Raw genomic sequence first — 21003 nt, forward strand, 5'->3', positions numbered from 1 at the left:
ACATGGTATGAACTGTAGTTATCTTACTGAAACATCTAAGCATTGTTAATATGCTAAATATACCTATAATAGCCTGTCTTCTACGCAGGACCACCACTTTACAGGAACTAAAAATAAGAACTGGGGAATTTGCTCTTTGTTTAATCTCGAGAGTCAAGACACAAACTTTGGCGTAGAGTTGGAAGGTCGCAGTAATGGAAGAAGTACTCTGATCCTTTACTCAAATAAAGTATAAACAGAAAAATGTATTGAAAGTATCAAAAGTAAAAGAACTCAATAGAGAGAAAAAGCCCCTGTGAGTTACAATATTAGGTTGTGAATACTGATGCATCATTGCTTTAAGCAGCATTTTACTCTTGCACCTGGGGTGAAGCTAATGTTTAGCCTAATACTTAATACAAAGTCTGGTAGTTTAATCCAGCAGTTCCCAGCCTAGGGGTAAACTCTTCCTCAGAGGGTAACAACAAATCTGAGGGTTCATGAGATCACAATGAGGAAGGAAAGATGATAAAACAAAGTTCTGCTACACAAACTTTTCTTTTTTTGTGTGGAGGATATTGGATATGTTTTCTTCTTTGGGCCTTGAATGTGACAAAGGACCCTTACTTGACACTGACTTTTTAATTTTGTTTTTATTGTTTAACAATCGATTGTATTACTAAAAGCTTATGATATGTGTCTTGATGTAAAATCTTCATCTGAATAAAAAATAAGTATAGCTATCAAATACATGTAGTGGAGTAAAACATAGAATATTTGCCTGTGATTTGTAATGGAGCTGAAGTTTCAAGTAGAAGCCACTTGGCTTCATGTATGTCAAAATAAACTTAAGTACATCACTTGAGTAAATATGCTTTCTGCAGGAAATATGTCTTTGCTAAAGCACTGAACACAAATAAGATGTCATGCAGTGCACTGGCTTTGACAAAATATGTAAACTTAAAGTTGCCAAATGTTTTTTTTTATTTTTTAAATTACCAAAATAGGTCATTCTTCTTTTATCATTCATTATTCAGTATGTCCAAATGCATTCATCTGAAGAGGGTGGGGGGTCTAGTTATAGGGCCCCTGGGAAATAGGGATTTACAAGGGACATTGTTTGCAGAATGAGTCACACTGTGTGTTTACATCTGCACAGGACAAAGTTCCCACTGAGTGTGGTAATATTTAACGGGACAGCTTTGCATGATAGAGCACCATGGCATGAGGAAGAAGCAGCATCACTGACATGTATCCACTGTATGTGACGTTCGCTGCTGATCCACAGAGACGCCAGACTGAGGTGAGCCAGACAAACTCTGGGATTTATTGATAGTTATTGTAAACTTAACCTCGACCTCAATTTTAGTCAGGAGATGCGACTTTCTGCCATGTGTGAAAGAAATGGTTCAGAGAAAGGTGCCGTGCAACGAGTTACATACAAGATCTCAGTGATTTTACTGGTTAACTTGGTGTTTTTGAGTAATAATACAAGCTGTAATTGTCGCACTTTGACAACACAGAAATACTCTTTACATGTGTGGCAGAGTGATCAGAGAGAACTTGATGTTTCTTTCATGGAGTTACAGTCCTATCTGTGGTCATAGAGACAAGAGGTAAACGGTTAACAGATGGTTTGTTCAGGTGCCGTCACATTTGCTGTAATTTACTTTGAGTCTTCTTTTAAATTAATGATGTTTGGAAAGGCATGAACGCACAATGATGGATTAAACTCAGAATAATAAAATGAGAATTAATCTAAATTTAACAAAAAAGGATTTATTACCTCTTTACCTGTTTTTCTTTTCTTAATTTAATTGTATTACCAGCTAAACTTAAAAGACAAGCTACAGAGGATGCAAAAAAAACAAAAAAAAAACACCTGAGATTATGATAAAATGTGGCCCGATATATGGAATAATTCAATTATTTTAATTTCAGGATCATCCAGCATTGAACAATGGTGGTTCATCTGTTGGTGTTCCTACTTTCATGCAGGATTCAAGGTGAGAGTTCAGCTCATGATTTCTACAAAAAAATAGGGGTACTGGAAATATAGAAGTAATCCAACCGTCCTCATGGATTGCCATATTTGGTGGACCTGTTGGCAAAAATATTTCAGTAAAGAAAAAACAAATGTAATTTACCTCTCCAATAGCCAGTTGCAGAAAACTATTATTATGAGACTTCAGTTCATGACAAACACAGGAGCTTGTTTGACTGGAGTTGTGTCACAGAGGCCAGTAATATGCTTGTATTAATGGCCACATTCAGTGCCGTGGTGTGTTTAATAGCGGAGCCCTTCAGATTAAACCGACAGACAATCTAATTAGAAGGCCTAATGATCTATCTGCACTTTATAATTAATTTTCTTTAAAATGGCTGCCTATCTAGTTAACAGTAAGATGTTGCCGGTGGTCAGGGGACTTCAGAGTCACTGGTTCACGGTCCCAATAGGAGCACGCACAAATTATGCTCATTAGTCTGCCATTCTCTGATTGCAATGAAAAGGAATAGCTGTATAGGCTGGCCTAGATATTTCTCAGACCTAATTTCCTAAACGGATGCATAATTTATGACTCTGCATGCTGGCTGTAGAAGGTAACACAGTTAGCTCACCGTAAACAAGTTATACATCACCCTGAGTACTGTGGCATAAACATGTTATTTCATATTTCACGGTCATGCCATTAATATCAATTCCTTTTCTCCTTCATTTGTCAGCAACAGAAAGCCACAAAGATGTGCCGGAATTTAACTGTGTGCATGTGTCTCCGTGTTTATGCGTGTGTCCGAGTAATGTTTATAGAGTAACTGAAGAGTAGGTCCTCGCAGTAAACTGTACAGCTGGTTATGGATGATTGCTCAGAGTCTGTTCATCAATTTTAGCCCCAATCGTGCAACGCTTGTAGCTTCATCAAGTTCTGCAGGTTCCTGTTAAATGTTTACCCTGCAGAGCGATGCTGTGGCCTGTTGCTGGCAGCTACTAATGAATTTACACTCTCCTCCTTTGTCAGTATTTCTTCCCTAAATCCTATTTGCCCTCATTCATCCTGACAAGCCAAATCGCCAATCTCTCTCTGGACAGCCACAGTAAGAAGCAGATTTAGGGAGTTGTGCTGTCATTCTCCTTCTTTGTCTCTTTATCCCTTTCAGGCTTTGATGTCTCTCTTTTTCTCTTACTATCATTTCATCTCTTACTTGCGCCCTCCGTGTCCTGAATGTTCTGTCAAAGTTGTCTTGAGGAGATACGCATTGGGTCCTCTGCGATGGGAAGGTTTTGATTTGTACACCGAAGCATTAACCCATATTCACTCTGACCAAGCTGAATGTATTCATACTTACTGGCCACTGACTCTACTCTACATTTATGGTTTTTCCTTCTCCTTGCATACACTAATTTCAATCTATCCCCCCCGAGTCTCTGTGTATGTCAATATACTGATTGGATGTTTTCCTTCTGATTTCTACTGCAAATGCGATCTTGCTGTTTATGTACCCTGGATACATTTTTATTTGGTCTGAAGGCAATTTGTGTTGAAAAAAGTGAAATATTGTCCAATCCTGTTAAACTTGTGTTGATGTTATTGACAACTGTAGCATTTGACAGTTGTTAAATTGTGCATCTTTAAAATATACATTGCTTGTGTAACCCATCCCATAAGTAGACGTGTGTGGTTTACATTTTGTATATTGTAAAACCAGCCTCTTAATTGTGATTGGCTTAATGCTTTTCATTTACATTTACATTTATTTACTCAAATGGCAGATGCTTTTATCCAAAGAGACCTACAAATGAGGGACAACACTAAAGCCTCATATAATTTAATATAAAATTGAGTTATATATTGTTGCCAGGCAACCTCACTGTGACAAAAGGCCATTTTCATTTTGGCTTTTATACAAATTAAACGATATACAACGTGTTAATTTGTGAGCTGAGACAGGCTAGGTGTTAAGCTAAGCTAACCGGCTGTAGCTTCATATTTACCAAACAGACAAGAGAGTGTCAAACTATTCCCTTCAAGGTAGTTCAGAAGCAGTGGGCGTAAGTGATGCTATGGTGTTTTGAATCGTTTTCACTTCAGATTCACTACAAGATATATGTCACTTCAGTTACAATATTTTATGTCTGTCTCTCCTTGGACCTTTAGCAGTTGGAGCTCAGATGAAGCTGTCACCTGAAACATTAACCGTCCTACGAGGGGAGGAGGCCCGCTTTACGTGCAGCACCTCCAACACCCAGTGGACCGTTATGGTGTGGCTGCTGGACGGCACAGTGGCACTCACCATCTCAAAGTTGCATGGTGTCCTGCCATCCACCAACACTAATGTGACAGCTGAGAAAAGCCATTTCTCAAAAGACAGCTGGGTATTTGTCCTGAAGAGCACAGAGAGGAACAACCAGGGACAAGTGACCTGTGACCTCCAGGACTTTGATAGGAAAACAGCAAGCCTGTTTGTACAAGGTCTGTATGGTCATATGTGAGCGTATGTTTGCGTGTGTGAAAGTCAGAAGAGGTATTGTGTGCATGTGTGTGTTTTGAATTGAATTTCAAAGGCTTTTTGTGCAGCCAGGTTCTCTCAGGGATACTCACTTTCTTGCAAACACGAGTATGCACACAACACACACACACACACACATACACACACACACATATGGAAAGGAAACCAAGCAGATGGCAAGTCTCTTGAAAACCATTGCAGTGTGAGAGAGTGCAGAAATAAACTGAATTTAACCTTGACGAGGCAAAAAGCAGTGTGGAAAAAAAAGAAGAAAAAAAAAGAGGTAAATGAAGGGACTAAGCAAAAGTTGTGTAGCTGCTTTGATTCTGTCCACCCACACACTGCTCTCTCTACTAAAAAAAAAAAAAAAGACACAAAGAATCAGAGAAAAAAAAAAACATAGCATTTGTTTGTAGAGTAGGGTTCAGAGAATGAAAGTTTTCTGCTGCACTAGTGCCTGAGTGATCAATCATGGTGTATATCACGGGTGGGAAATCATTTGGGTCTGGGTGGTGGAGTACAGTTACCCTGGCGTGTTTGATGGTTCTTGTGACATTGTTAATGACAGTGTGGGTGTGGTGCCGAGGACAGGAATCGATTGGCCCCAGATATAAATACCAGTTGGAAAGTGCTGAACTCCATGGCAGTCAGAACAGGCAGCAGCTACAACCAATCTCCTCTCCTCTCCTCTCCACTCCTCTCCTCTCCTCATTTAGTGTTTATTATGCAGATGCTGTGCCAAAGGGGTTATGCTGTGTGAGGAGGACTGGGTGACACATTTGCTGAAGAGTTACGAGTCAGGACTTGATAAAAATCTGTTGTTCTCTGCACTTCTAGATGGAGTTGTTATCTGTAGCAGGAACTGCAGTGAGAACCAGCATTTTAACAAGCGGGATTTCCTTATAGTAATTAGAAAGAAAAACACATCCAAAACAACTTAGAGTCATTTCTGCACTTCATTTGGCCCCATCATTCACAAACATTTTCATTTACATACAAATTAGGGACTGTACAAAAATGATGGGTGGAGGGGAAGATCAGAAAAGGGTTTGGGGTTATGCAGTTTAAATTTTTGCTTGAAGGGAGGGTAGTCTGAGTTTTTTGGGAGAGCACAGAAAGATAAATCTATATTTCCGCCTTAACTTGTGGAATTAATTAAATTGAAAAAAAAAAGTCATAAAATAGGTAAGGTGAGAATTTTGTTTGTCCTGCCATGGTCATCTAGCTAACTGGACCAATATGCCAGTGTTGATAAACACACAATGGATCTTACGGATCTTAGTGATTAAACATTATCACTTCCAGTTGCTCACACATTCACTCAAATCTGCATTATAACAACATTAAACCAAGTTAAATGTGTCATATAAAGATGGCCTATGTTATAATTAAAGCTCAGCATTTTTACTATATCTGGCTGGAATATTTATTATTTTGCTATACTTATCATAAATTTGGAAATTCTGTGAAAATGATTATTACATGAATATATTAAGATTTAAAATTAGATTTTAAAATTCTTTGTCACTTTAGCAGTAAGAAAAAAGGTTGTTCCAATACAACCAATCCTATATTTAAGAAGAAATGAATGGATGGTGTTGATGTTTCTTTCTCTAGGTCAAATTAAAAAAAAAAAAAAAAATCTAATAACAGTATGCACAAAGTGAACTGAGAGCTCAGCTAAAAAAAAAAAAAAAAAAAAAAAAAAAAAAAAAAAAAAAAAAAAAAAATCAGCGTGGAAACATCCGCTCTGCAAAAAGCGAGAGGAAACAAAACCAATGACCCATCGCCTCCAATATATTATGGAGAGAGCCCTCATTGCTGCCAGTGCCACAAATCCCCACTGACATATGCAGCCATTAACAGTAGTGTATGGTGAATCAGGCCCTCCAGTGTAGATGCAGAGGATCACTATGGCCTGACACAGCCTTTGAATTAATTGTGCATCCTGGCACGCCCAGTTAACAGTCAGCAACTCTGCCTGTGATTTGTGTACTGCAGCTCAAATATACTGTTGGAATAGAGCCACAAATCCACACAGGCCTGGTTGACTCCGTGTGCTACCATCCACACTCCCTGCTTTAATTGTCCAATATGAAGATGGTGTAAATATGACTATACGCTCCCGCTAGCTCTCGCCGCTCCTTCTCTGCTTATTCCTCTTACTCACTCCAACTCAAATACACAAACCTTTCACTTGAACAAATCAATATGCGCTCATGACTATAAAGAGGATCTGCAGATGGCTAGAGCTGCAGAAAAGGAGAACACTTTGATATAAATCAGAAGAGTGAACATGCATGTGGTAATTGTAGGGGAGTAGTGCCCCTCTCATTTGCAAAAAATTCACACCCAAACATAAAGTGCCCATGTTATATACTGTTCATGTAACACACACGCATACACACCAATCCTACACACACACACGTAAAAGTCTATAAATATTGCCCTCAAAGTGGCAATTTCCCCTTTGACGACCCCTGCTGAAAAATCACCGAAATTAAGAATTCGCTGGGGGCTCACGGCCTCTCAGAGCCCGCCACCGCAGCCCACAGTCTTCAGACTTTCCCTTCAGTGATTAACAAACCTTATGAAACCTTATTTCAGGGATCACTTAGATCGGAGCTTTGGGAGGAAGTGCTGATGTCATTCTTTTTCTATTCAGATGTATCAATCAGCCGTGATCACCCAGAGCCCCTCAGTCAGTACAAATGAGGCTGCTGGTTCCTCGCCAACACTTTATCCACCCGTGCTGAGATTCTATCCAAGAGCAGCTGGAGTCCACTATCAGAACCGGTCTCTGTAAGAATTGGACGGTACGATGTTTATGACACCAAATCAGGCATCAAATAAAGGCCCCTGGAGAAAAGGGACAGCCAATGATTTGTACTAAACATCTGAGGATATGAAACTAAATCACCACAGACATGTCATTCGCTTAGACAAAGCACTGACGCTTCTGTAATTATCTTTCTGTCTATAGCAATTGTCTGTTGCATCCACCGCCTTTCATTCTGCTAGATAATAACTTCAAATGTGAGATACTGTATCTCCCAGGGCCTTAAGTGGCTTATTTGGCTGTCAGGGAAGGAGATGAAGGGGAAAACGCATTCGTCAGGCAACTGAGACTTTTGAGACATGCGATCAATCACCCGGGACGAATGAAATCCATCTTCAGGCCAACTGGAGAAGTGATGCTCATCTTTGGGTAAAGATAAGAGCATGAAGCTGCATGAATTTCAAAGGAGACTGTCGATGAAAATCAGTTAAACCTACTCACACTGGTGCATATGCATGAATATACAGGCATACATACAGTATACTGTGGATGTGTGTGGGCACATAAAAAAGAAAAAATTCAAGTTTGTGAATGTACTTTCTTCTGATTGCAGAAAAGGGCAGCGTGAAAGTCTTTGGGGACAATAAGTTGGCTTTCCAGGGCCAGTCAGTGCTGTTTGAATGCCAAGCAGTAGGCTGGTACCCTGAGCCCAGTCTGCAGTGGCAGGTGAACGACAGAAAGGTAAGTACATAACTGCAACCAGACATGCTCATCATTTTCATCTTTATAGTAAAATAGATCAACGTTTTGGGGATTTTCCTTATCTAAACTGAGGGATGAGGATAGATGATGTTGTACGCTGTACAGGTTGTAAAACCCCTTTGAGACATGTCACTTTGAGAACTTAAAAAGCAATTTTATATTAGAAACCCTAATCAAAATACACTAATGCCAAAAAATTGTTTATGTGACAAAAATTTCACAGCTGCTTTATTTTTACTTACTTAATTTCTACTTACTTTACTTACTTTTTACTATTTTGTACTGCTATCTATTTATTGGCTGTAACTTACCCTAATACAAATAAAATGTACTCAAGTGCATTGAGTTTATAGTATCCCAAAAGCCCCAAAATTATGTTAAAAACATTTTCTTCATTGCCTCTTTCAAAACTTATTAAAACATTTTACTCACAATAATTCACAGTTAACATTTAGACTCAAAACTACTTTCTTCTCAAGTATATCTATGAAGTATATTTGGAAGGGGTGGCTTCAAGTCTCTTCCTTTGGGAAACTGGCAGGTTGTCACGGTGATTAGTGCACTGCTTTTAGAGGCGATGAGAGGAGCTGATTTGATTAGTAAAGTCCATCCCTTTTACTGTACTGTACTTGTAATGTATTTTTGCTATGACAGTACATTCTGTCCTGCCTCTGAATAGAGTGGGAGTGGTGCTGTCAATGCAAGTTGTTCTTGTTCCTTAGGCTGAACCGATGCTAACAAATCTGAGACAGATCCCTCACCTTCATAAAGCTCAACTTTTTAAAACTTTTCATTTACAAAATGTGACAGACAGACTCACCCTCAGTCCTATACAGTAAACATTTATGGGTGAACTGCTCCTTTAAGCTCAGAAACATTTGGCGTACTTACAGAAAAACTCTGAAAAAGTCTGGCAAGTTAGAACGTAGTCATCCCAATTAGAATATACTGTAAGTGATAATAATCGTCTCTCTCTCTGTGGGGAATGGTGTGGAGGTGAGCCAGGGTGAATACAACATCAGCAGTGAAGAGTCAGGGAAGAGCCTCTTCACTGTGAGCAGCAACCTCAGTGTGACGGCGGCAAAGAGCTCTTATGTGTGCTGTCTGGCCTCCGTGTCTGCCCTCCCCACGCCACTGAAGAGCAGCGTCCGCCTGACAGTGGGTGAGACTGTAACACAGCCATCGTGTTTCACATTAAAATAATGCACACACACAAATGCACAGTGAGAGCCGTCTGTCAAGCCTCTCTTTGTTCTGTCCTAGTTTAGATCTGTCTCTACATTTTGTGTGTTTCTCTCTCATCTTTTTTTTTTTGTTTCATTTTGTTCTCTCCCTTCTTTTTGGGATGCTTGTGAATCATCACTCAGCATTATTGTTGAAGGGGAGAGTGGAATAGAAAGTAGCTGCCAGATCAACACTGCATGAGTTTGCATCACAGCCACTACAGCGGAGCTGAGGTTGCAAACCTCTCTAAGGCCCGCAGCTTCAAAATACAAATGTTGCATTATTATGTTAGTAATGTTCCCTTTGCAGTTATGGCTGTAACATTCTCTTGAAACCTAAAAATTAAAACAGGAAATTAAACACAGCTTTCTTTACACTAGGTCGGCAAATCTGTGATTGAATTGCAAGGTAAAAACACTGCTTCAGCGTTTTTTTTTACTAAAACACTGATGTGACCTTCTCTCCCTCAGTTGCAGAGGTGGTGCAGGAAGGAGATGACTGCACAGTCCCGCTGGCAGTAACGGCCTCCCTCTCTGCTCTGCTGCTGCTCCTCCTGCTCTGCATCTGCACTGTCCTCTGTTACAGACAAAGGAGACAAGCAAGTAGGCACTTTTCTCTTCCTTAAATTGCTCTAGGTGAAAAAAAAAAACCTCCCCTCCTCCCCCTTCCCTTTTCCAGTACAGAAACTGTGATTAAAGTATAATGAAGGAGATAGGTGGTTACACGCTGTGACTCGGCACTGCCCTGCGCTGGCCTTCACCAAGGGCACACGATATTTTTTCTGACAAAGGCAGAACATTAGTTGTCAGCAGAAAGCTTTATTTCTCGGGCAACAGCAGCGCACAAAGATGTTAGAGAGGTATGTGCATGAGTGCAGGGCTGGCAGTTTGAATCCCGAAACAACTGGGAAAATCAAGACAGGAAGAAATAATGACTATCAATCCTGAACATCTACTGCAGAGGAGCAGGGCATGGTCCAGGCATATCACTAGTTGGACAGTTTGTGCAAGGCAGCTTTCAGGTGTTCAGTCCAACTGAAATTAAATTGGTTTCTTTTGCTAGAGCATACAGTGAGTCAGATGCAGCAAACTTAACAACTTTAAAAATGTACTTGCATGTGTAATTCTGGTCAGTTTAGATGCTGTTGTGGTCATTACTCATCCACTTGTAAGCTACAGTTTACAGGGCAAGTTTTGTCACTACATTCCCCTGCTGTGTCTCCATCTGCTGGGCTGCAGCCTGCTGGCTCCACTGTCAACTATTAAGTTAAATAAATCACTTGAACATTAGGTTTGTCTGGAAAAGACATGACTAAATGTGATTTTGGCAAGACTTGAAAGTCTGAAATCTAAGTTTTTTTTTAAAGTTTTTACTGAAGTAGCATACCTTACCTCATTTGTAATCATATTCATTACACAGTGTAAATTTATTTCCTTGGGCATCAGAAACTGGACAGTTATGGAGCCAACCACGGTGAAGAATAAGTCACGGCGGAAAAACTAGTATATCTTTGTTTGTGCACTTTATTTTGTAATTTCTATTTTTCATTATTTTTTGTTAGTTGTTATAGTTTGAAGTTTGTCCTACTGTACTTTTAATGTGCTATTACAGTATATGAACTACCAAGCTAGTAACAGTTGTTTCACTCCCATAGGACCTGCAGCCTCTTCACTGCTGGTGTTTGATTTAATAAAAGTTGTTGCAGAAAAAAGATAGGTTGTAATTTCAGTGAGCCTCCCCTGTATAAATAAAAGGGGCTGTGTCTCGGTCCTGGGTTTATATCCTTAAACCTTGATAGTCGCATTGGTGGGAGCATTCTGATAAAGGCTGAGATGTGAAAACAAGTTGACAGTTGTGTGTTGGGAATGCAGTGGCCTTGGACAGGATATCAACCTGTTTGCTAAAAGGATTACAGTTTTTGGCACACTGGCAGAAATTGTACCTTGGGGAATGAGAGGTTCTGAATCACACCTGGTTCGTGCCTGATGAGTCGGTATGTTTGACTGAAGCACTGTGCCACACAGAAAGGACACAGCGTATCTCACAAGTTAGTTAGTCCAACAAAGGAAGTCAGACAGTGGTTTTTTTTAACTCTCTTGCTGAGTTAGATTAGGAGATTAATACCTCTCTCACATCACACATCTACTTCTCATCAAAAAAACAAAAACAAACCCTAAGCATAATTCCCAAAACTATTCCTTTAAGAGTGACAAGTTGAACTTTTGTTTTTAAAGTTGAAAGGTGACTAAGGCAGCACCAACTCTTCCTTCACAGCCCTCCAGGTCTTGCATGGGTCAGGAAATGCTATAAACCCATTAATAAGGTTTTAAAATCACCACACAGTGAGACAGTTTTACTGCAACTCTTTTGGAGCTCATAACCCAACCTGGAATATTTGTGATGTGGCCAGGCTACTTGTCACCTCTCCAAGCAGAGAGGTCGATACCTTGGCGAGGTGCGGAAGTGCAGTGGCGTGATGTTGTAAAAAGCCTGGCCAGGAAAGCAGGACGTTGCAGAGATGTTTCCTGAGTGCCATCTCAGAGGGGATCGTTGCTCTAGCACAAGGAGTAGGAGGAGGCCTGTTTGTGCGCGATAACAAAAAGTGGCCCTGAGTCACACATTAAGAAGTCACTGTAATCCCTGTGACTGATTCTGGACCATTGCAAATCATGGCCATGGTTTAGAGCTAAGGGATTATCATAAAGCAGGTGTGACCTTTCTCCTTCGGCAGCTGATTCCGTACCTGAAACGTCTAATACCTCCTTCACCGTCGTCCTTGATTCAGTCTCAGTATCGTTAATGTAACAATCCCTGAGCAAGTTAAATTAACTTCATGAGGAGGTTTCACATGTTAGAGGATGTGGCTTGCTTCCAAGTCACTAAGCTTTTCTTTGGGTAATCCACCTCAATGGGGAGCAATGTATGCTTTGTAATTATTTAAAAAATAGAAGGGATCTAATATAGGCCCCCTCAAAGACTTTGGCCAGCATGACAGCAGGGATTTAAAATATAATGACAAAGGCAATTTCTCTCCCTGTTAAAGGAACACTTTATACCTCTCCTGGGGCAAGCACCATCTGCACCATTGTTATATTGTTGTATTTTTGCTGTGGCCAGGAGGACCTCTGGCAAAGACAACCATGAAGCCGTGTTACAAAACTCATTAACACTCAGCTCCAGCTTTCACTGTTGAACTGACTGGAGGCTATGATAGTAGTGCAGAACCCAAAACTAATAAACAATAGGACATTTACAGCTTTCATATTGTAGATGCAGTGAGCTAGCACAATGGGTCTGTGGTCAATGCAGTGAGAATGATTAAGTTAACGTCTGATGTTCTGTAAACTTTATGCCTCTTTTTTTTTTACCTTTCAGAACCAAGTCCACAGGCGGCTATATGGTAAGTTTTAAAAGCTCTTTTTCTAGACTCATTCTGCTTTATGAGGCTATTTTTAAACAATGAACACGTTGGATTTTTTCACTTTTCTGAACTAAGAAAAAGAACTTTGAGACAAACTGTGGCGTCTTAAGTGAAAGTGACTTTCTCGTGGAGGGAGAAGCTTCAAATAATCTGTGGCAGAAGCAGAGACATGCAGGCCTGGCTGTGTTGAGCTCCATTTATACTTTACATAAGCTACTATAATATGAGGCCTCAGCGTGAATCTTAGTTAATACATACATCTTATTTCTGAGCCTGAATGGACTTTTATTGTTCCTGATAATAAAAGAAAACTGAAGACATGAATTTGAAATTGCATGCATTAAATAGCCATTACAGTTTGTAGCAACTTAATTAAGATTCAAATTGTCATTAGCTCATTTAAGAAGATATATCACGCATTGTATTTGTCAGCACTTTTCATGCAGCTGAAATACAATTTATAGCTTTTCCACTGAGCACACTGAAGAGAGAGTTGAGTACATTGGTTGGGGCTAATAAAATGCAGTGATAAATGATGATGATGTTCATTTTTTATCTATCAAAGCACTTTATGATGAAAACAATGCAGCAGCCTCTGATACAGTGCAGCAGCTTTATGTGAAAGTAAAATTGTCTGTTCACCGCAGCATAGCCTCTGACAGCGTAGCTCTGCCGTACCCCAGCTAAAGGTTACTTTTTCCATTGGACCGTTCATTTGGGTATTTGCAGGTTCGACCAATCAGAGGTTGGGAAACGCTCGGTTGCTGAGGTGACAGCGGGGGAGGTCAACCTGGGATACTCTAGCGAGGGCCCCACAGGTAAGAGAGCAACATGTAGTTCACCATGACAACTACAACTGTAAAACAGAATGACACTGCATATCAGAGAGTAAAGAGAAATATTTCAGTAATTTAGTTATAGTAAGTAGGTTACTACTATGCTAACTGCATACGTAGGTCACAGTTTTAATACCACTTGATCAACAATTACTTGATGAGCTACAGAGGTTTTAGTTAACATGTCAGGCTAATATGACAGTAGTAAGTTTATAGTTTCCTCACAAACCTCTATAGCGGTCATTTGTGGCACATCTCTGCTCTGCTTCTGACTGGTCACTGGTAAAGGTCAATGAACTTCATAGATTACTGAAAAATACTGCTTCAGCCACTTTAAAGGACCTTTCCAGTGTGTTTGCATCTGTCAGCTTTAGCTTCTTAACTACAAATTATGAAAACTTTACATTTTACAATATTCTTTAATGCATTCTACCTATTTTTCAGGTTTCTGGTTGTTTGTTTACTATAGTTTCAGGAATTTATTGGTTTCATGTCATTTCCATACAATATGAAAATCAATATTTTGCGTAATATAAAGTCATGTAACTGAACATAAAATCTGTATTTTCATTTTTTGTCAAAGTTAATGGAGCTATTTGGAAGTTTTGCAATCGCTACATAGCCAACATTAGCATAACAAACTTCATTCCTTTACTCGCCAATAGCTGTTTCCAGCGGTGGAAAGGACCACCGGTCTTTTCTTCTACTGAAGTTAGCATGCTAACCAGCTAGCCATGGTCTGTCTTGTGACTTTCCCATAGAGACTCACTGCAGCCTCCAATCTGCCCAACTTTGACAAAAAATAATACAGACGTGATGTTCACTGTGACTGATTACACAACTCAATCATATTTCAATAGTCTGCTAATATATTTTGATATTGTACAGAAAGCAGTGGAGGCCAATGGATGTGTGGAATGGCAGAAATTTTCTGCACACTGCAGAATGGTTTACAGGATAGTTAGCTGTAATATTGTGGTAAATGGACTAAACATCCAAAAATGATTGGTTTATCACCTTATTATTTATTAGTAACATACAGTGAACTTCACAGAAGTATTAGCCTATCTGGGTGAGGTACTTGCAAATTGGCTTTAATCAAATGGTCAATCACAGCTAATTGAGCAGCTGCAAAACACAATGCTGGTTTCAAAATCAAGCAAATCATATTTAGTTACATTTTTTAATTCTGTTTTTCAGACAGAAACAAAAGATAAATTTAAAATCAGGATGCCGTGCCTACTTTGTACACATCTCAGACCTCTGAGCCACTAAATCGCTTGAATCCTACTATTTTGCTGAGGTCTGAGCTGGTGGGCTGTAGCTGGTCAGAGGGGCTGTGAGGTTAGATCAGGCTAAATTGCTGTTTTTCACCCCACAGATGCAGATTACAATGCGGTAATCACGGCAACTCATAGCCAGATGGACTTTGCCAGCTTTCGCAAGGTACGTTAGAGACAGAGAAGAAGGTGAGAGGGCTGAGCGAGAGAGAGAGAGAGAAAGAGAGAGAGAGAGAAACCAATAGAGGCAGAAATCGACTGAAGCTGAATAATGCATTCAGTCATTCTGCAGCTGGAGTTCCTGCTTCTCTCACACTGATGAGAACAGGAGGGAACTGCACCGCTACGCTGTCTCATGTCAGGTGGCCTCCCATCAGACAACTGAAACTCAACCACTGTTGAGTAAATCCAAAATTGTAGAGGTTCTCAAAATCAGCACCATTTTTAGCTTACAGGGCACTTCTAAGCAGCTCCTCCATTACTGTGTATGATCCAAATATTGTGATGAACTACAAGTGTACATGTAGGACTAAACTGAGACCTGATTGAGACACAAACTGATAAAAATACATGCTGTGTATCCTGCACGTTTTCATTGGCCTAACGTGATCCCAACATGTTCATGTTGAGGTAATTGTGCCTCGGGGAGTTTTTAATGTGACTGACTAATTGATTGTCACACTGATTTTGGATAAAATACTCTATTGATACTTTGTGTAAAATCCTGGTGTCTAATAATGAAAGGCGGAGGGACAACTGCACTCTTCTGGACTGGGTTTTCCCCAATTACCTCTGATGTGGAGCAGCTCTGACTTGAGCGCACAAGTTCAGTTCAGACTCCCTGTCTTTAAAGTAATGAACCAGGTGCTTTAAATTTGGTAATAGGATTACCTTATCTGGAGGTACTGAAGGTGAAAGACAGCCACTTTTAGAGCCTTTAAGGCAATAGCTGTCTTCAAGCTGTCTTCAGATATGTCTGAGGGTCATCATACACTGGACAAAGACACAGTATCACTGCTGCACTCATGTACGATGGTGTTGTTTCCAGGAAAGCTTTCAGGATAGGAATCTTAGTTTGTAGCCTTTTCCTGTGACTGTTGTCCATCGACAGTGCTGCAGAAAACTACCTGGTGTATTGCCACTAAGAGCTAAATTTGATGGTGTTCTCCAGGCCCCTGATGTTGTGCACTGCAGCAGCCTGTCTGTACACAGTGAGAGCCAAGAGGAGGAAAACTACAAGAACATCAAGAGAATTACCACAGTTTGAATATGTTTATTATGATGTTATTTGATGTAATAAACATGATGAAATGTTATTGAAAACAGTGTATTATTCTGATGCGCTCACCAGTGTTTGTATTATATAACTGACATTTTTATAAAGGTAGGTGCTAATATTATGTGATCTTGAGCTGTACAGCACGGTTTCTGCAAAGATATTATCACCTTTGGTGTTTTTTAATGAATCCTCAAAATAAAAGTTTTTGAATAAATTACATTGTATTTTTTATGTACAGTAAATGTTTTATTGTGTGTTTCTTGATGATCTTAAAGCTTTTATCTACCTTAGACTTGAGCATTTTTTGGGAAAATTCTGGTTTATCATAACTTGGGTTTTATTTTTGTTGCTTTGCCCATCATTTCTGTCAGTTATCATAACAATGTACTCGACAAGTTGATTGCTGAGCAATAGAAACACAATGAAATTGATAAAAATTTGATTGGCAGAGGATAAGTGATATGTGATTAGTTTTCAGTTATCCATCCATCCATCCATCCATCCATCCATCCATCCATCCATCCATCCATCCATCCATCCATCAAATATGATATATCAAGATTGACTGGTAAATCAAGAGCTTTACCCTCCAGCTAAGCTCCTTCTTCACCACAACAGTCCAGTACAACGGTCCAATACAATGGTCCAGTAAAATACTCGCCAGTAAAATACTGCTGCACCGATCCGCCTGTCAATATCCTGCTCCATCCTTCCCTCACTCATGAACAAGATCCCAAGATACTTAAACTCCTTCACTTGGGGCAGAAACTCCATCCCAACCCGAAGAGAGCAATCCACCATTTTCCTGCAGAGAACCATGGCCTCAGACTTGGAACTGCTAAACCTCATCCCAACCGCTTCACACTTGACTGCAAACAGCCCCGGTGCATGCTGGAGGTCCTGGTCTGATGAGGCCACAGAGCACCACATCATCTGCAAATTACAGGGAGGGAATTGTATACTACAGAAAGTAGACTAGAGGTCAAAGAAAACTGTGATAAATATTACGGTGGTGAGTAGTATATGTCACCACGTTCTGAGAACGTAGGGAATAATTTGGTGAGTGCAGTGTCATTATTGCTGATAGAAAGAAATACTCTGATAGAAATAATTGTTCAATAGTTGTAATAAGCCAGAATTATCTCTTAGCTCATCCTCCCTAGTTCCCTGGCGATCTTTATCACCTGGATTCCTGACAGAGAAATATGGAGGCATTCAAGGGAATCTGACTGAGCTGTCGTTTGTTGCTTGATATCCAGATTACTGTTACTGTTAGTGTCTGCCTTGGCACTACTGACTGGTGAGGTTTGATGTGACTCTCTTCAGTTTTTTCTGATAGTCCCTCACAGAGTGAACTAGGCGAATATCATAATCATTTGATCCAAGGGAGAGTTTCTCCTCCAACAATACCTCATCATACATTACTGTAGTGCCACAGCCCATTCCATCATTTTGGTCCAATCCTGTTTTCAGGGAAGCAATAATCCATTATATGCCTCTTTTTCCATTCCATATGTGGTGGCGTCTCAAACTCAATTAATTTCCCAGTCATGGAAAGGAAATGGTTATAAAATGCAGCATGAATGGTAAAGACTGGAGTGCAAATTAACACTGTGTGACTATGTGCTGCAATGAGAACGTTGTGGTGCTGAGTTTCTGTGTTGTAATGCACAGAATAACAGATTTATCTCTGCGTGAAGTGGGCGGGTGACATAACATTTGCATTTCATAATAGTAAAGGATGGAGTTGAGTGGAGTGGTGGAGATGGAGGTATATGAATCTCCCAGACACTCTATAGTTTCACCAGCATTGCCTTTATTAACGGAGTTGGAATATATTAAAAATTTGACATGCCTATTGCTGGTGTCCATGAAAGAATAGGCCCTGAAGAAAAAAGGAAAAAAAACCCCACAGGAACTTAATGTACTGCTGCAGTTCATTTTCCTGCCGACACCCATGTATTATTTTTCACATTTCAGAAACCATCTCCTCTAAGTTAATTAAATTACTTACCACATGGGTCATTATCATTGTTTGATAATGTCACAGTGTCTAAGTAAAAAATCTGTACCAATGGAGAAACTGAGAAACTGTCTTTTTCTGGATAACGCTTTGACTCTTTTCATAGTAATGCCTCATTTGTCATCTCTCACTACTACAAAGGCCTTGAAAGGAAATGGCAAAGCACATAATCAGCAGCTTGTATTTTGTTGAATGGGAAATATGCTTTCATTTCACTGAGGGCCAATGCACATTCAGATTGGACCTTTCAGTTTTAGACTTGATTTATCTCTACTGGCAACCATTATTAGCTGAATATGAATGCGATCCCAGAGAGCGGCATAGTGGCTTAATGTCTGCAAATACAACCTCTGCTGAAAACAAATGCAGTTATTTGCAGTGGGCTCAATTCTGAGGTTGTATTTCATCATATGATAACAAATGTAGTATGGATGAGGAATCTACAGGGTGGTCAGAGGTCAGGATCAAGAGTGAGGACTGGAGGTGCAGTTATCTCTTATGTATTTTTAGGTGAACTGGATTTATTTATACTGTCTCCAGCCAGATGATGGACTCAAGCAGTGTGATAGAAAACAGGAGTCTCGTCTTTTGTGTCAATTGGGCTGAGGGTAAAAAGAGAAAGAGAAACAGATTTATACCGTGGGATGTAAATAAAAGGCATATACAATAAACGCACAGAGGCTGACATTTCACAGAATTCTCCCCTTGAATTGTCAATTATATAGTGACAGCATGCATGCCTGCATTATTGAAAATAGCACGCTGACATAGTTTCCTGCTATTCTCTATCACCAGATGGCTGAACCAGATCTTCACTTTGGAAATCACATCTCGCCAGTGCATGTGAGGAAAGTGTTTGTCCTCTCTCTCTCTCTCCCGCTACGCTTTCATCGTCGCTGCCTTCTGTTTACTCGCGCCAAACACCTGGCATTGAAGCAGGCAGGCTATTAAATAAATTAGGTTTCTGACAAAGACATGCGCAAAATGAGAGGCCTATTACATGACCTGCGTTGGTGTTTTGTTTTCCAGCTTAACCTTACCCTTCCCCGGGGCTTACTTAGGGTGTCGGTTACGCTCCACAAAGTGGTGTGCTTGTATTGTTTGGAGGCATCTAAAGCTCACAGAGCCTGCCAGGCCAGGGCCGGTCAGTGTCTGCCTTTCCAACAGTGAGGCTGTAACAAGGCCCCTCACTTTCACCTCAGCCATCTTCTGGAGTCCCCGTCACTCATTCGCCGTCTGCCCTGCTCCTCCTGTCCGTCACAAACCGATCTCCTCCTCATGTCACTGTGTGACACTACAGTTACACTGCACATGCTCAGTCTCCAGTGCCACTCTGGCTCCCAGTCTCTTATCTCAGTGTACAAACTTCTTGAATCTACAAGGGACCACCTGTCAGTACAGCAGGTATCTCCCTCCTTCATGCATGCATCACAGAAAATTTCAGAGTGGAACAGAACCATCAGGGATGGCGAGAGGGGAGTCTGCTGCTAGGGTGCACCACCCTAGCTACCTCAAGAGTTTTCTGTTGGCAATTAGCAAGAAGCCACTGCACTCTTTTTTTGTGTATGGATAAATACATGGAAACTTTAGCTAATGGCTCTCTGGAGTACAACATGATGTCTCCTGTGGCTTGTTATATTCTTCCACTTCCTGTTCGTCAGGGTCCATTAGCAGTCCAGTCACTGCTCTGCTGTAGGAGAAGACGCAGAGCAGAGCAAGGACATTAAAGCCACACATTTAGAAATATCTTACTGCCAGAGTAGCATTGCCTCCTGTTTGTGTTTCATTATTTGTCAATTTAAAGGTTAAACTGTAGATATTCTATATTTTTGTTATTGTCAACAAAACCAGACCGAAACCAAGTGTTTCACCATCTCTCAACACTTTCCACTGGCTCATACTGAGGACGTAAATCTTTAAAAAAATGGTTCACAAATATGTAGTTTCATTTTTAAAAAAGATTAAGTAATTTCCTAAAACAACTGGACAATGTAGTTTTTAGCAAACATTATTCCACCTGGAGCACAAAATGCATTTGTTGGGGACTATTTTAAAAGAAACAAGGTGCTCTTTGCTAGTTTATAAACTATAGATTAAGACTCCTCAGCTAAAGTGAGCCAACACATAGGTGGCGACACCTGCACCTCTGTTATCACTGAACTTTGAATACAGGAGGCCACAAGGACTCCACTGTTACTCCTCCGACATAAATATGATAATGGAACATAAACCCTGAGAGCACTTCATCATCGGCTTCATAAATATTTATTAATGCACAACAGACCCCAGTGACATGTAAAAGCTTCGCTGCTTCAGAATGCCACTGCGCTGATTGACTTGAATTAAATGGGCCCTCTTGGCACTGGTCAGTGCAAATTAAGCAGTTCCTGCTTTGTTTGGGCTCTGGAGGGCCAACACTGGTAGAGCACCACTGATGAATAACTTAACACCTCCTCTCATTATTGAGAGTCAATGCTTTCAAGAGCGCCGTAGCACGGGGCTCCTGCTGAATTAAAGGCCTTCAAAAGTAACTTTGTGCCACTGTATTATGTGTCTATGGCCATTACCGGCAATTGAGGCTAAAATCCTTGACACAACCTTGTTAGCATAGGATACTCTTGATTAGCCGTTTAATGGGATTCTGTGAAGTGTTTTCGCAGACTAATCACCACAGCGCACAGTTAAGAGTTGTTCAATGGTCAGTATTTAAAAAATAGAAAAACTGATTATAATGGAGTTACTTGTCTTTTATGTGGGGTCCCTGTGGCTGATTAACTGGCCACCCACTGCTCTACCCATGGCGGGTAGAGCAGTGGGTGTCAGCGGTGGCCGCAGTCTGCAGCCTGGCTGAGCAGTGCATCTCCTCTGCCTCTGAGATATTTCCAAACCCATCCAGTCTCTCTGTGCGTGTGAC

The 21003-nt window shown here is 40.4% G+C and overlaps 1 protein-coding gene across 5 annotated transcripts; it reads left to right on the forward strand.

Annotated features, from left to right (window-relative positions):
- The first annotated feature begins 1196 nt into the window (after positions 1-1196).
- LOC111239094 (immunoglobulin superfamily member 5-like) lies at positions 1197-16253 on the forward strand. Of its 5 annotated transcripts, none has more exons than XM_022768872.1 (10): positions 1197-1282; positions 1921-1985; positions 4134-4448; positions 7878-8005; positions 9023-9188; positions 9721-9852; positions 12626-12650; positions 13401-13489; positions 14889-14953; positions 15959-16253. In XM_022768872.1, the coding sequence occupies exons 2-10, from the start codon at positions 1940-1942 to the stop codon at positions 16052-16054; spliced, it is 1062 nt and encodes a 353-aa protein (XP_022624593.1). In that variant the 5' UTR covers positions 1197-1282; positions 1921-1939; the 3' UTR covers positions 16055-16253. The 5 variants fall into 5 exon arrangements, with proteins under 5 accessions (XP_022624593.1, XP_022624595.1, XP_022624597.1 ...); XM_022768874.1 differs by having other exon boundaries at positions 4137-4448; XM_022768873.1 differs by lacking the exon at positions 1197-1282 and adding an exon at positions 1498-1595.
- Positions 16254-21003: the final 4750 nt, after the last annotated feature.

This window comes from Seriola dumerili, unplaced genomic scaffold, assembly GCF_002260705.1.
Source record: "Seriola dumerili isolate Sdu_G_001 unplaced genomic scaffold, Sdu_1.0 BDQW01001888.1, whole genome shotgun sequence".
Classification (NCBI taxonomy): domain Eukaryota; kingdom Metazoa; phylum Chordata; class Actinopteri; order Carangiformes; family Carangidae; genus Seriola; species Seriola dumerili.